The sequence below is a fragment of the Zosterops lateralis genome, assembly GCF_965231275.1.
Source record: "Zosterops lateralis genome assembly, chromosome: 13".
Lineage (NCBI taxonomy): Eukaryota > Metazoa > Chordata > Aves > Passeriformes > Zosteropidae > Zosterops > Zosterops lateralis.
The window spans coordinates 8,727,925-8,743,522 of record NC_139773.1 but is presented as its reverse complement, the minus strand read 5'-3'; the positions used below and the strand labels follow the sequence as shown (position 1 = coordinate 8,743,522).

Sequence of the window (15,598 nt, the reverse complement as noted above, 5' to 3'; positions counted from 1 at the left end):
GCCGGGGCGGGAGGTGCCTGCTTTGTGCGGAGCGCGGCAGCCACGCCGGGAGGGCGCGGAGGCGCAGGCGGGCACCCGCGGCCCCGGCCCGGCGCTGTCCCCCCGCGGTGCCGCTCCCGGCCGGGCCGTGTCCCCTCACGGCCCCTTTAAGAGGAGGTGCCCCCTGTAGGAGCGGCCCCCGCACGGGGCGCTCCGTGTGACGTCACTGCGCGGCGCCGGCGGGGCCGCGCTGCCGTCATGGCCGACATGGCGGATCTGTTCGGCAGCGATGCGGACTCGGAGCCCGAGCACAAAGGTTGGGGCGCTTCTCTCTTTCTCTCTTTCTATCTCTTTCTCCCCCTCCCTCCGCCCGGGATGCCCCCGCCGCGGGCTGCGCCGCCCGCCCCGCCTTGCCCGTGCCGCGGCCCGCGAGTGAGGGCGGCAGGGAGGGAGGGAGGGAGCGGGGCGAGCGGCGCGGAGCCGCGGGCCGGGGGTCGGTGCCTGAGGGGAGGGTGTTCACCTGCAGCCGAGTTCTAGAAACCGTGCAGCACCTGGTTTAAGTCCCTGACGTTTTCAAAATTCTTGTCTGTGTTCCTGTAAATGACTTTTTAAGGCAGGTGTTCTTTATTTCCCTGTTGAAAAGCGCATTTACTAGCTACTGAGGAGTAGCTCCATTGTCATAAACCTCCCTGGGTAGATGACTTGGATTAAATACAGAGTGACAGTTTTGGATTTGTAGGATTTAATAAGCCGCATCTTACTCCACTTCCTCACTATTCCAATTGTTCTCTTCGTTTGTGTAATTCTTTATTCCTTCTGCAGTTTTAGAATCTTAGATCACGGCTTGTGGTTTGAAACTCATTGGGACATCCATCATTTTTCGTTGTGCCTTTCTTTGACTGTGACATTTTATTTTACTGTTTTCGGTACCTTTGTTGGTCTTGTTTACAGTTCTCTGCAGGTTCTGTCTGGGGGTTGGGTTGTGTTTTCAGGGCTTTTGTTAAAGCAATGCACATCACCTCGTGCATCCTCAGAGGGGTATCCTGACTCCTGAAATGGTGATGTTTGTTCTGCAGATTCGGATTCTGGCTCTGACTCGGACTCGGAGCAGGAAAACGCCGGCTCCGGTAGCAACGCCTCGGGGAGTGACAGCGACCAGGACGACGACAGGGAGGCCATTAAACCCAGCAACAAGGAGCTGTTTGGAGATGACAGCGAGGACGAAGGGGGGTCCCATCACTCAGGGAGTGACAACCACTCGGAGAGGTCCTACAACCGCTCTGAGGGCTCGGGGCACTCGGAGCACGAGGACAACGAGCAGTCGGACGGGGACCAGCACAGCGCCTCCGAGGCCGCGCACGACGACGACGAGGATGAGCGCGAGCACGGCTCAGAGGAGGGCAGCCACCACTCAGAGGGAGATGGCTCTGAGAAAGCACACTCAGAGGATGAGAAATGGGGCAAGGAGGACAAGAGTGATCAGTCAGATGACGAGGAGAGGCAGCAGAACTCTGACGATGAGGAGAGACAGCAGAACTCCGACGACGAGGAGAAAGCGCAGAACTCGGATGAAGATGAAAGGCCACAGGGGTCTGATGATGAGGAAAGACTCCAGAACTCAGATGAAGAGAAAATGCAGAACTCTGATGATGAGGAAAGGCCACAGGCCTCAGATGAGGAGAAGATGCAGAACTCTGACGATGATGAAAGGGCCCAGCGATCTGACGAGGAGAAGATGCAGAACTCTGATGATGAGGAGAGGGCCCAGCACTCTGATGAGGAGGAGCAAGAGCACAAATCTGGTAGGGCTGAATACAGAAATAATGATTTGCTGCTGGTTTGGTCTGTCTTTATTGTTTTGCTTACATTGGCCTGAAAAGATTGACACTTTAGTGTAAAGGCATTAATTACATAGCTTTTAACTATAGTCATCTTTGCAAAATTTTTTTAATGCAGCTTTTAATAAGCCTATTAATAAGCTAAAAGCTTATGTATTATTATTAAGCTTTTAGAGCTTATTAATAGAAAGGAATTTTAAAATTTGTGGACCAAAATTTTTAATTTGCTGAGAATAATTTTGCTCCTTATCAGAGTCTGCAAGGGGCAGCGACAGCGAGGATGAAGTTCTGCGAATGAAGCGGAAGAAACCAATTGCATCAGATTCAGAAGCAGAGAGTGACACAGAAGGGCAGAAAGGTAAATGGTGGGGGGGTTTGTGGGGTTTTGGGTCCTTTAATTCTCCTCTTGTGTGTGCCATTCATCAGCCACAGGGCTGGGTAGAATTGGTAGCATTTGCTGCACGGTGCCATGGAAATAACAAAACAGCATCACTCTGTGGGAGACACATGCTGATCCTCTCCAGTCAGCTCTGTCGAGTTTTCTCTTCTGCAAATGTTCTTTCATGCTTTTTTACTGGAATAAGATACTGAAAAAAGGTTCATTTAATCAGAGCAGCCCAGGGAACCTGTACTGTGTGTTGTGATGGTTTAGCTGGCTGAGGAAGAGGCGTTTATTTTCTGAGATGTAAAACGTCCAAAATGTGTAACAACATTTCTTTACTTCTCTTTAGTTACTTGAATAAGGATTATCTTACACTCTTCTGTTGCCATTTTTCAACTTGATTTCTGTATTTGCTAAATCTTGTATTAGGGCTGTGTGTGCATATATATGTGTGATTTTAAACTGTAATTTTTCTGCTAAAGAGCATGCAGATGTCATGGATCTGTTTGGAGGTGCTGATGACATTTCCTCAGGGAGTGATGGAGAGGACAAGCCACCAACCCCAGGACAGCCCATTGTGAGTGGACTTGAATTTGAGATAATTAGCATGCCATTCCACTTTGAAATGCAAAACACCAATTGAGTTGGGTAATATTCTAGGGAAAAAAAAGAACAGCGACATTAAGTAGCATTACAGTTAATTTTGTCCCAGTTGAAAGAATTATTACAATTTTATACATAACAATATCAGATTTATCTGCCTTCCGCCATCCCTGCTCCACTTTTTTGTACTTAAAAAAGTATAAATAGTTTGATTGCTACCAAGTAAAATACAAAGCCATAGCTGTCTTTGGTACCTTATTTCAGCTATTTGAGAAATATTTTTATTTTTATGATAATTTTTCATCATTTGTTGATAATAGATAAAAACGCCTTCTTTAATCTTGTAGAAAGTGTTCCCCACTGCTCAGGTGAAAACTCTGTTGACGTCTTTGGTGTTCTTTGTCGTCTTTGGTCTCTTGAGTTTACACTGGTGCTTGAAGTCACTTAAAGTACCACATGACAATGCTGAATTGAATTCCTTTCAATGAAAATGCCTTAATTCTTTTATCCAAATCTTCCTGATCTCTCTGTGCCTATGAATGACTTTTCTTTAAGTTAAATGTAATTATTAGAGCAGCAGTAGCCAGATAGATTTTTCTCACTTATGCTCCTGTTCTTTTTTTTTCATTAGGATGAGAATGGACTGAGTCAAGAACAACAGGAAGAAGAGCCTATTCCAGAGACCAGAATAGAGGTAGAAATACCCAAAGTAAACACAGACTTGGGTAATGATTTGTATTTTGTGAAGCTGCCCAACTTCCTCAGTGTGGAGCCCAGGTAATCACACATCACATACAGGATTGATAAAGTTTTCTAGTGTTTCCCTAAATTACTTCTGTTTAGTAATACAATTAAATGTGTTTGCCCTATTTAAAGTTGTTGACATTAAGATGCATGTTTTGGGTTGTGATTAGTCGATAGTAATGGCTGTTGTTTTCTAATCAGGTAATTTTATTATTAAGTTGGGCTTCAGCTTGATTGAATAACTTATTGTCTGTAAAAACCAGACAAAAATGTGGTTTAATTGAAAGCACATGCTATCAGTTGAATTATAAGCATAAGTTTAGGCTCTCAGAGATGTGAAAGGCAAATGCACACAATCTTTATGCACTTTCCAGTGATTAAAAACATAATTTTGAATTTCAGAATAAGGCCTTTTTTTATGTGTACATTACATGTACTATTCATGAAAAGGCTGGTTACGTTTTCCTATTCACCTAACCCAAACTGAAGACATTTACTGGAATGCATAAGGAGCAGCAAAATCCATTATTAGAGTTGTTTGTGACGTTAGGTTTGGCTCTAAAGGCCTCCTTCAGCACTTGCAGCACAGTGCTGTTGGATCTGAGTGTTTTGCTGAGCATTTTCCTTGCCCTGTTCCCCAGGTGCAGTTTCAGCTGCACAGCTCAGTATTGTTGGTGTCACACCTCAGCTCAGTTATTCTGGCTTGGGGTTTCAAGCTGTTTCAGGGGAGAACTGTTCAAAGTCTGCGTGGTGGCTGTTACCAGTGAGAGAAGTCTTGGTGATCTCTGGAGGTCAGACAGGACTGAAAATAGAATTGTACAGTAGCAGAGTCCATTTATCACTTTCCCCTTGCCTGGGAACTATTCGGAAGGAGGTTTGGGAAAGGGTTCCCCCCACTCACTCCCAGCACAGTCATCGGATTTTTTGATGGAAGGGAGGAAAAACAGTCTCGTCTTCCTTTCTCTTTGGTTAGTTTTGAGATTGAAATAAGAAAAAACCAACCAAGACTGTGCTTTTAGAAAATCCACAATTCACCTCATTTATAAAATATTTCTTCCATTTCATTTTCCCTGTACGATCTCATATATTTGTTGTTCCAGTCTTAACCCTGACCTCATCATGCTGATATAAAGAAACAGAATTTTCTGAGGCAGAGTTGTTTTCTTCAGCTGGAACCATTCCAAGGGTGTGAATGTTACCCTGCAGCTGATGGTAGAGAGGACACTTGGGTCGGGCCCCCAGGCTGGGAATTAGTGCAGCGAATTTCCTGGCTGCAGAAAGGGCCCTCCCACACTGCAGGGCCTGCTGTTGTGGGCAGGGAATAAACCTCTCAAGCACCTGTTAACTTGCACAACTCTGCAATAATCTGGATTCATTTTCCTAGAAGAATAAAGAATGTGTTGTAAAATTTGTTGCAGACCTTTTGATCCTCAGTATTATGAAGATGAATTTGAAGATGAGGAGATGCTTGATGAAGAGGGTAGAACTAGGTTAAAACTCAAGGTATAATATTGATTTTCCTTTTGTCTTTTACACTCACCTAGGCACTTTCCTTCAAAGTCTATTTCAGGTCTTTTGGAACGGTGTTTTGAGTTTTCAGATTATGAAAGTGTGGACACTGAGGAAAGTTAATCTGTTTAGTCAGAAATTTTGAAAAGCTTGACAGCTGCATTTCACCTATAAAAGCAATACTTTCCACCTTTATTTCTTTGCATTATGGCACAAATTATCAAGCCTTTCTAATTGCACTTCTTGACCTATATACAGTATATTTTATCACAGTATTCCTTATGAGCTAGTAAAACTGTTTGGTTTTCTTCCTCCTGCAGGTAGAAAACACAATACGATGGCGGATGCGACGAGATGAGGAAGGGAATGAGATCAGAGAAAGTAATGCACGGATAGTTAAATGGTCAGATGGAAGGTTAGTTGGCACTCTTTGTTACTGAAGTAATGCAGTTCTTGCAATGGCATGCAAAATTGGAAGGTAGGTCAGCAAACTTTGACATCAGTTCTGCACAGTACAAATTATTTTAGTCTCAGTGCTTTGAAAGGTTTATGCTCTGCTTAGTTGAGATTGAAATATAATTATTGGCTAGATACAAAAAAGGGAACATAAAGGCTTTCTCCATTTATAAATGAGGAAAAAAAATAGACTGCAGTGGCTTTATCCAGTGACTGATGTGAGAATCTCTTTTAAGCATGTCCCTCCACTTGGGCAATGAGGTCTTTGACGTGTACAAGGCGCCGCTACAAGGAGATCACAATCATTTGTTCATCAGACAAGGGACTGGCCTGCAAGGACAGGCTGTGTTCAAGACCAAGTTAACCTTCAGGTAAACTGCTGTTCTATATCAATTGTTGATACTGTTTTTGCAGTTAAGTCTTGTAACTAGTATATAAACATTAGATATACCAGTTTGTAAAGCTTCAAGCTTCACTGGTTAATAACAATGTGCTATTTTCCAAACTCACATTTTCAGTAAGATTTGTCCTACATTAGGTATCTAAGTTGGGAATGTTAATGTGCCATTTCCTGCATTATGTAGGCTACATATAGGCTTTTTCTGTATATATTTTAATTTGCATTTTTACATGCAAGTCCTCATTTGAGTCAGAAAAAATATTACTACTCCCTGAAATTGATCTTCTGTCTGAGTTACAGTTGCTATCAAGATGGCAACTGCCTCTTGAGATATTGTTGTGAACTGTTAGGACAGATGTCTAGGTTGATAAGGGTCAAAGGTGGTAGGATTGTAGCATCATTAAGGGTAAAAAAAGACCTTAGGGGTCTTTGAGTCCAACTGTTAATGGGTAGACTGGTGATTTTATGAGAGAAGACTTGCTGTCTCCAGTAGCTGTTACAGTGCACATAAATACTTTTTTAAAAGAGTTGGTGCTTTTACTTTTGTGCAGATGAATCTCTGAATTTTTGAGTATGTTGGCCCTACCATTATTTTTTGAAAATGGGTATGTTCCTTAAAGAAGTTTTTAACCCCTAGAAATTTTTTACCAGGCCACACTCTACAGACAGTGCCACTCACAGGAAGATGACACTGTCTCTGGCAGACAGATGTTCAAAGACGCAGAAAATTCGTATTTTGCCAATGGCAGGCCGTGATCCAGAGTCTCAGCGCACAGAAATGATCAAGGTATTGTGGCATGGAACTCTCTGATCTGCTGGTTTAATCTAAATTATCACAACTGTAATACAGCTGGACATTTTTTAATATTGTGTGATTCATGAAAAGCAGTAATGTTTTGGAGTTTTAAGGAAGAGCTACAATCCATGGGCATGGCTTGATTAACCTTGCAGACACCCAAACAAGGAGAACATTTGCAGCCTTTACGCTGCTGTGAGATGATTTCAAAAGCTGCAGTAGAACACGAGGTGGTCCTGAGCTGTGTTTTATGCCTCAGCCCGTTGTCTGTTTGCACAGAAAGAGGAGGAGAGGCTGCGGGCGTCCATCCGCAGGGAGTCGCAGCAGCGGCGCATGCGGGAGAAGCAGCACCAGCGGGGGCTGAGCGCCAGTTACCTGGAGCCCGACCGCTACGACGAGGAGGACGAGGGCGACGATGCCATCAGCCTGGCAGCCATCAAAAACAGATACAAAGGGGGCATCAGGGGTAAGCATCAGCCTGAGCAGCATGGCACCAAGACCTGTGGGATTCACATAGCCTAATTGCACTGGGGAGCCCTGGTTAGACAGGATTTTGCGAGTTCGTTTGATACGTGAAGAGATGTTAATTCAGTTTGTGTAAGTTTATTTTGTTCACTCTGAACTTAGATTCTGCAAACATTTTGTGGTATTAAATGTAAGACATCTTTAATATTCTCTCTTCCTCACCAGTTTCAGATTAATATATTTGTCCTTTTATCTTTTTCTGGAATGTGCAGAGGAACGTGCTAGAATCTACTCTTCTGACAGTGACGAAGGCTCCGATGAAGATAAAACCCAAAGATTACTCAAGGCAAAGAAACTTAATAGTGATGAGGTAAGAGAAGGACTTTGTTCCTAAGCTGCTCATTTTTAATGAGGAACATTTCCTTCACTAAATCTAGTGTTTAAACTTGGGACTTCTGTGGTTTCATTTACGTCCTGATGAATGTGTTATTTGACTTGGCATGCTTTCCATGGTAATTAATCACCAATTTCTTATGCACTGCATTAGTTCACAGACCTGAGTGATTCCCAAAGGAGGACACTATTGTTATTGCTGATTTAAAGATGGAAAAATTTATGCAGAGTTATGTAAAATGACTTTACCAAAATTATGCAAGGAGTAAGAAGACTTAATATTGGAATCCTAATGCAGTGTTACCTAAGTTACCATGGTCCTCTCCTGTTTATTATGGAAATAGTGGAAGCATTTTCACAGGGTATTTCTGCTCTTTTTAAATAAAAGAGGTAAAAAACCCTCTAATAAAAGATGCAAAAAGACTTATTGTCCATTGCTAAATATACATTTTTTCATCACCCCAGTATCATGTAAAACATTGGACCCTGATCAAATTAACTGTTGGCTACAGCAATAATGCTGTTTCCTAATCTAAAATGGTGTTTTATTGGTTTGTAAGTTATGACTGCTGGGTATCATTAAATGAGTCTTTGTGAACATTGCATTTGAGGTTTAGTTCAATCCTGTCACTGCTGATACAGCACTGCAGTGTTACACAAGGGGTAAGCTGCTCTCATTTTCATTGCTGTACTGTGTTTCCTGTAAAGTCCCTGGGAGGCCTCAGTCCCCAGCCCCTTGGGTGTTCTCTGAGTGCTCAGTGCAGGTTCTTAGTGCTCCTACAGAGTCAGCTGAGTTATTTGCACTAACAGGCATTGTAATGTGAAGTGGAAGTAAAAATTAATTTTGTCTTCTAAAGACAGATTCTGGCTTTTTATTATCCATCAGGAAAATTTAATATTTCAGAAAATTTAACAGCGACAGTGACTCATGTAGACAAAACTGTAATTTTTGTGTTTGTTTGTTAGTAGAAATTGAATTGTTTATTTTTAAGACTCTTACTAGATGTGTCAGTTCATGATACAGCAATGTGAGGACTTGGCAGTTGCATTCTCTCAGTAGGAAAGATCTAATCAGCAGCATTTCTCTGCTGCTTGAGGAGCAGCAGCCTCCATTTTAAAGAGTGACAGGAAGGTAATTCTCCTCTGGGGCCTTGGAGTGGTGCTGCAGTGTCACAGAAAACCCCAGTGGTGCTCGAGTTGCTGTGCTCAGTCCCCACAGGGGGAGTGTTCAGTACAAACCCACATGTGGAACTCTGCCTTCCTTCACTCACTCTCGCCTGCTGCCAGTCAACAGCCCAGCACAAATCTTTGTGCTGATAACAATTTGTTACTGTTATTGCAAATGTCAGTCTGTTATTAATAATACACTTTATCACCACACAGCAAGTAGTTTCACTGTTGCTGCAGTTAATGGGGATATTCTGCTGAACAGGAAGATGACTCACTGAACAATAGGCCAGCTAGATTACAAGAAAATGTTTGTTGTGAGGAAGAAGCTATCATTGAGATTCCCACCCCTGTTAATTTCTGTTTTCCATGCTTAAGATTCCTTTGTAACTGCAATTCTCTTGGTACTTACTTAATATAGAATCAAATGCTTTTGGATAAATAATTATTCCTTAGAGTTCTGAAACTCTGAAGTTCTAGAACTCAATCTTTCCTCCTTAAAATCCAAGCAAGTTGCTTTAAAAAAAAAAATTAAAAAACCAAACCCACACTTCCAAAACCAACAAACGGAAAAAGGGACGAGGTTACTTAGACCTGAGAGTATTTTAAAAGATACTCTTTGTTTTCAACAACAGTTCAGTTACCACTTGTTCCTCATGTCACAATTGATGAGTTTTGCATGAACAGCTTGTGATTTAAAATGTTCTTTGGATGGATGATTCAGACTGAACTGGTGGAAATCTACATGGAGCAAAAATCAACCTGTTGGCTCCATGAACCAAAAACTGAACATCAACCCTATGAAAGTCTTTATAGTACTGCTTGTAAGCAGGTAATTAACTCAGTGATTTGAGTTCCTTTAACCAGCACTTTGAAGCCTCATAAACTGTTACATTTCTTGGACTGTAAGCTAGTGGTGTTGATTCTGAATGCCAGTGATTCCTCCTATTTTTTTTCTTTATGCCAGAGAGTGGTTAGTTTAGTTTTGTCTTCCTAATGGACAAAATGCCTGCCTACTTCTGAATTTTTTCTTTGCTTCAGCAGCTCTGATTGAGGCCATACAGGTATAAATTATTGGAAAACTTAGCAAAGCTTCAGGGGCTGCCTGAAGGGAATGTGTCTGTATACTGGGAAATTCACTGCAAATTCGAGGTGTCCATGCTGATGAGCCCTGCTGAGAGTGCCCCTGTAAATGCTGTAAATGCAGACAATGCAGATGTGCATACCATGCTCAGGCAGAGCAGGTGTGGATGCAGGGCCAGTGAGGGGACAGACCTGCAGCTTCCTGGACCCTCCTGCTCTGGGGAGGGCAGGAGCGCTGAGGGCAGGGACTGGCGCAGAACCAGCCCTGTGGAACCAGCCCTGCCTCACAGTACCACAGAATGGGAAAACTAGAACTAGTAATTTTGCTGTTCTAACAAGAAAGACTTTGAGGTCTTTTTGCTGTTCTGTGTTTTTTTCTATTTTAGCTGAAAATATGGTGGTTTATTTTTATCCTTTTTTTTGCCTTTAGGAAGGTGAACCTTCTGGAAAGAGAAAAGCAGATGATGATGACAAAGCAAGTAAGAAGCCTAAGAAATACGTGATCAGTGATGAAGAGGAAGAAGATGATGATTAAGGAAGCGCAGCAGTTGATTTTTTTCGTTGTTGTTTTTTCTATATATATGTTTATATATATTGTACAGTTCTGTTAGAGCACAGATGTAAGTAACCATAAGGGGCTTATTTTGATAAAGGAAAATTCCTAAGTCTGCGTTTCTGGTGTGAATAAAGTTTTTTTGACTTCCTTTGACTCTAAGAGTTTTGTCTCATTGCAGCTACTGTTGCACCAGGGATAATCACAGTGCTGATTTTTACCTTGCAGAGTGTATTTCAGTTTTGAGAACTGTAGTAGCTGGTTACCAAGTGAATTGGTCAGTAATTTGGTGAGTTCATTAGGAGAAGCCTTGCTAATCTCTGTGGAATGCTTAAATGAGAAGTTTGCCTGACAAGGGTATGATGATAGAGCTTGCTAAGAACATAAGTGGTACAGTACAAGTCTGTATCTTCCCTAGATATTCCTTATTTCCTGTTTACTGGACAGTGCATTACTGTGCTGGTATAATTTGCTGACTAAAAATATTTCTTGCTATGTTTGAGTAAATCATTTTAACTGCATGAACTTTACAGTTAACTGATCACAGAAGACATTTATTTTTCATGCATTGAAGACCAGAATGAGTATCTACATCTTGACTGAGCAGTAATAATAATAATAATAACAATAATAATAATAGCCATGTGCTAGTGATGTAAATGTCAGAGTAAAATTACTTATTTTAACAAAACTGACATTTCTGCAAGCAGAACTGAAAATCTGCTTTAAAATGTGAAATGAATCACAGTGCAAAAAACACAACATGACAATAGTGTCTCAACCTCATGTAATTCTTAGGGTGCCATTTCCTCTTGATTCTGGTAGGTTTTATAAATGGTTTTGTTCAGCTGGGACATTGCTGGAGGGGAATATTCTGGACAGAACTATTGCTGCATTTACACTCTTGTAAACACTTTATTTGACAATGCAATACCAGCTGTAAAGCAGTAAAAAAAAAAAATAACTTCTCCACTCCTTCTTTCAGAGGTTAAATACCCATGTGCAGTTTTTCTCACTGGTCAGAGAGCATTCATATGTTATCTGTGCTGCTTTTTTGGCTGACACAGTCCTTCTTTTTTTTTTTTTTCCTCTCACAGTCCTGCAGAGCCTGAATGTCACTTAAAATTGAGAAAGCAGAAGTAGCTGAAGTCCCTGTAAACAAAACCACTGAATGATGCTGTGCAAGGTTTATGATGTGGATTTGTGTTACATAAGCTGAAATAAAGTAGCTGGTAGTTACTGAAGAGGGACTGGTCCTCATCTCTCTTCTGCCAAACTGAATTTGGCTTTTTCCTAAAACAGAAATGAGAAGGTGCCTCATAGTGAGCATTTTGCTTGTGACATTCTTTGCCTCTTTGAGTTAGAGCTTTCAACCTGGACATCTTGCTTTTGTCATCTTTAGCTAGGGTAGTTGTTTGCCACAGTGCTCTACCTCCACTTCTCCTGTCTGGAAGGCACAGGAGTGTTGTGGCTGCAGAGCAAAGAGCTCTGCATGTGCTAATGTATTCTGCTGAGCAGCTGACTACAGTAAGAAAAAGTGAAAAATTTCAGCTTGGACATCTGAGTGCCTGAGAAACTCTTTTTTCTTATACTTAAATAGTTATCTGAGAGCTTCTGTGCCTCTTTAAAGTGCAGATAAAGTCCTCCAGCTGCTGGAATTTTGACCCTGTAATCCTCTTAGTTTAGACCTCTGCTGGGAGACTGGTTCCTTACATGAGGTTACCTGCTCTCCATTGGTAACTTTCTCAGGAAGAAGCCAGCTGTTTAGGAAGGGACTCATTATATATAGATGTAACAGGCTGTACTTTCACATAAAAGCCTCCCAGATACCTCTTAAAACAACAAATTCAGCATATGGAAACACAGCACCATTTCACTGGTAATGTGTTTACTTTTATATCAGTTTAAAGGAAAATTGCCTATTTTTATTTTTACTACACTCCTAAGAGTGAAAATGTTTTAATCACTTTCGCAAGTTTGGTGCTGACTAAGCCTTTACTAAGTAAGAGGTCCACTTTAGCTTCCAAAAATGAGGCTTTTTGTGGATTACGAAGATGAAAAGAAGTAATTTTTTACACTGTCGTCTTTTGTAAATTGCTCTTTTAAAGTCTTATTTAAATGTGGACTTCTGGAAAGTGTTTTCTCAGCTTAAATTGGTTTAACAATCACCTTGTAATTAAAGTCACTTGAATGAACTTAGCCTTATCCCCAGTATTTTTTTAGCTGTGTGTCTAATGTATGGTTTTCTTTAACTCAAAGACAATTCTTGCTCTCTCTGTTCCCAGCCTCCCAGTGTGTCTGTTGATGGAATGAGGGTGCATAAAACCTGTTCTAGTGTCTGCTGAGTACTTCTGGTAGGCTGGTAAAAGATTCAGGTGTGTTTGCACGGTGTCAAGAGAGCTCAGCCCTGACCTCTGGCTGTCTGTGGGCACTGCTGTGAAAGCAAAACACTCCTACTCAGGTAGGAGGGGGGGCAGATTCCCTCAGGAAATAAGTGTTCTCCTTCCTAAGTAGGATGTGCAAATGAATCTTTCTTGGGAAGAAAGACAAGTATCTCCAGTGGAAAGTACAGGAATTTATTACTGAATGTTCTCTGAAGATATCAAGACAAAATGGCCTTTATTTCAGCACTCAGTGCAGCGTGCAGTTACAGGCTGTGCCTGGTCACTGTCCGTGTTCATTTCAGGTCTGGACTGAAACCTTTTGGAAAGTTTGCCAAACAAGCCAGGAAGCAGCAACACAGCTGCCTCAGGGCAGGTTTGAGTAGGAGCTGTCAGAGCCCAGGGAATGTCACAGGGAGCAAGCCCTGGCACCAGGATGTTCTGGAAGTTTGTGTGGCCTTTAGGTCAGGGCAGAGCAGCCCAGCTGAGCACAGCACCTTGAAGGCATTGCTACCCACTGAGCCAAAGTATTCCATTATGGAATTACATCTTCAGATAAACCCAAGGACACTTCCTTCTCTTGCAGTCATGGATACTGGGAATACATAGGGAATATATTGACTTTTATCTTGACAGCCAGCTAATTTGATTTGGCTGCCCTTACTGTAGACATGCTGGATAGGATGTTGCTGTGAATAAAAATTTAATACTCATGTTTGATGGGTATTGAAATAGCCACATCTGATTTCAAATATCCTTAATTCCAGTGGGATGAAAAAAATATGGGGTAGGGGAATGAATATTCAGGAGTTGTCCTGTAGTGACTGAATGAGCTGCAGAACTGCCCCTGTTCTTATCACAGAGGTAACATCTGTGCATCTATTTAGGTTATTTATGGTGCTTGTCTGGTTGATAATTAGGTTTGTGTCTGCTGTGACTGGCTAGGTAATGTTTTCCCAAGATCTCAGCAGCAAATGGCTGGTTTTTGCTTTTAGAACAAGAGTGTTGTAGAGAGCTCCTTCAGAAGAGTTCCTTGCTGCCCTTCAGCTCACATCAGGGGTTTGATGCTGTAAACTGAGCTGTGTTTACCCACCATCTAAGGGGGGCTGCATTTTCTTTTGGAAGCAGTGGGTTCAGAGCTGGGTGAAGGCTTTTCTGTTGTGAGCTGAGTGATTGATACTGCTGTTCTCACAGTCGTGTCAGTGCACAAAGAATTAACAGCAAAGACAGGGAAGTTTCACACCTAAGCCCCTGTTAAGACCTTTGTGGACAGTGAACTCTGAGAAGCTCTTCACAACAGGGAGTTGCTGCAGCTGCAGGTGTGGTTTGGCACATGGAATCACAGGGTTTCTCAGGCTGGAAGGGAGCAAAAGGATTGGTGAGCCCAACTTGCTGCTCCTCACAGGGCTGCTTAAAACCTCACCATAGGACTAGGAGTATTCAAAACTCAACCATAGGACCAGGAGCATCCAAAACTAAACCACAGGACTAGGAGCATTCAAACACGTTTTTAGCTCTGTCAGGCTTGGTGCCCTGATCACCTCCCTGGGGAGCCTGTTCCAGTGCCCAACCCTCCTCTGGGTGAAGAACATTTTCCTAAAATCCAAGCTGAGCTTCCCTGACACAGGTTCCCCCATTTCCTCGTGTCTGTGGCTCTCTCCAGAGATCAGCCCCTCTGTCACTTGAGGCAGATGGAGAGAGTGCTCCCCTCCATGGCTCTGCTGGCTGTGGGGCACTTAGAGCTGGGCATAATTTTAGATTCATTATGAATTAATTGTTAAGATAAGGCCAGCTTGGACTCTATCTTTCTAAACAACAGCTGCTTTGACAGTGTCTTGAAGTTCCTCCTCCCAAAGAAAACCTTGTTTAGAAAAGTCAGTTACCAGAGAATGTTGATTCTTTTTGTACTAAGGAGATGCTGTGAGCTGTTGGTGTGTTCTCTTTGCTCATAGCAGAAGAACCTTCCTGTATGAGTCAAAATGCGTGAGAGGTAGATAAGGAGGGATTGGTGTTTTATGAATACCACTCCCAGGTTTTTCTCACATGGATCCATACATATGAATGTGTATTTTCCACTTCTCATGTCTCTCTCATGGTCAAAATATCCTTTAAATCTACAGATGAAAATACGTCCTGGACATGATTGCAAAGTGACCACATTTAAACTGAGAACATTTCACTAATCTGTGGATATGTTACCCTTCTGCAAATCCTGTTTGATCTCTCAGAAATAAATAGGATTATTCTGGCTCTCAGACTTTCTCAAACACTAAAGTTGAGTAGCTGCTGGCATGTAGCAGGCAGCACCATGTATGTGGTTGTCTGTCTGAGATTTAGTCCTGCCACAGCACAACATTGCTAGATACTGGGAAAATAAATGTCTGAATGCTGCACTGCCAGTTTGAAGACTTGAGTCACTTTGTGATTTGGCACTTTGCTGGACTTCAGGGCTGCTGTGTTCCTCAGCTATTTACCTCTGCTCCTGTTTTTTCTTGGGACAACTTTCCCTTCAGTTAGCCAGCAAAATTTTTGAGTAAGCTGGATTATCTGAGATCTTTCAAGCCATTTAAATGTCCTTAATACATGTGCAATGACATTTATTAAGGGCATTCTGGATTTACATGATGGGAATTACATAAATATGCAAAGCATTGTGATTGCAGTGTGTTCCTTACAAATACTTACACCTCTGCATAAGTCACACTGTGTGGGGCAGCATTTTTAAGTCTGATTTCTGTCTCTGAAGTGACTTGCCAGAGATCCACACCATGTAACTAAGAGGAGCTGGGTGGCTGGGAAGAGGCTTCTGCTGGAAATGCAGATGAGCTCATGCTACTGTTAAGAATTGA

At 42.1% G+C, this 15,598-nt stretch overlaps 1 protein-coding gene across 1 annotated transcript; it reads left to right on the top strand.

The window, feature by feature from the left end:
• Positions 1–220: 220 nt before the first annotated feature.
• On the top strand, positions 221–10,516 carry LEO1 (LEO1 homolog, Paf1/RNA polymerase II complex component). The gene is made up of 12 exons (XM_083870980.1): positions 221–295; positions 1,056–1,781; positions 2,071–2,175; positions 2,682–2,776; positions 3,434–3,579; positions 4,965–5,049; positions 5,376–5,470; positions 5,748–5,882; positions 6,563–6,698; positions 6,987–7,173; positions 7,445–7,542; positions 10,246–10,516. Exons 1-12 carry the CDS (start codon positions 238–240, stop codon positions 10,348–10,350), a joined length of 1,971 nt encoding a protein of 656 aa, XP_083727106.1. The 5' UTR covers positions 221–237; the 3' UTR covers positions 10,351–10,516.
• Positions 10,517–15,598: the final 5,082 nt, after the last annotated feature.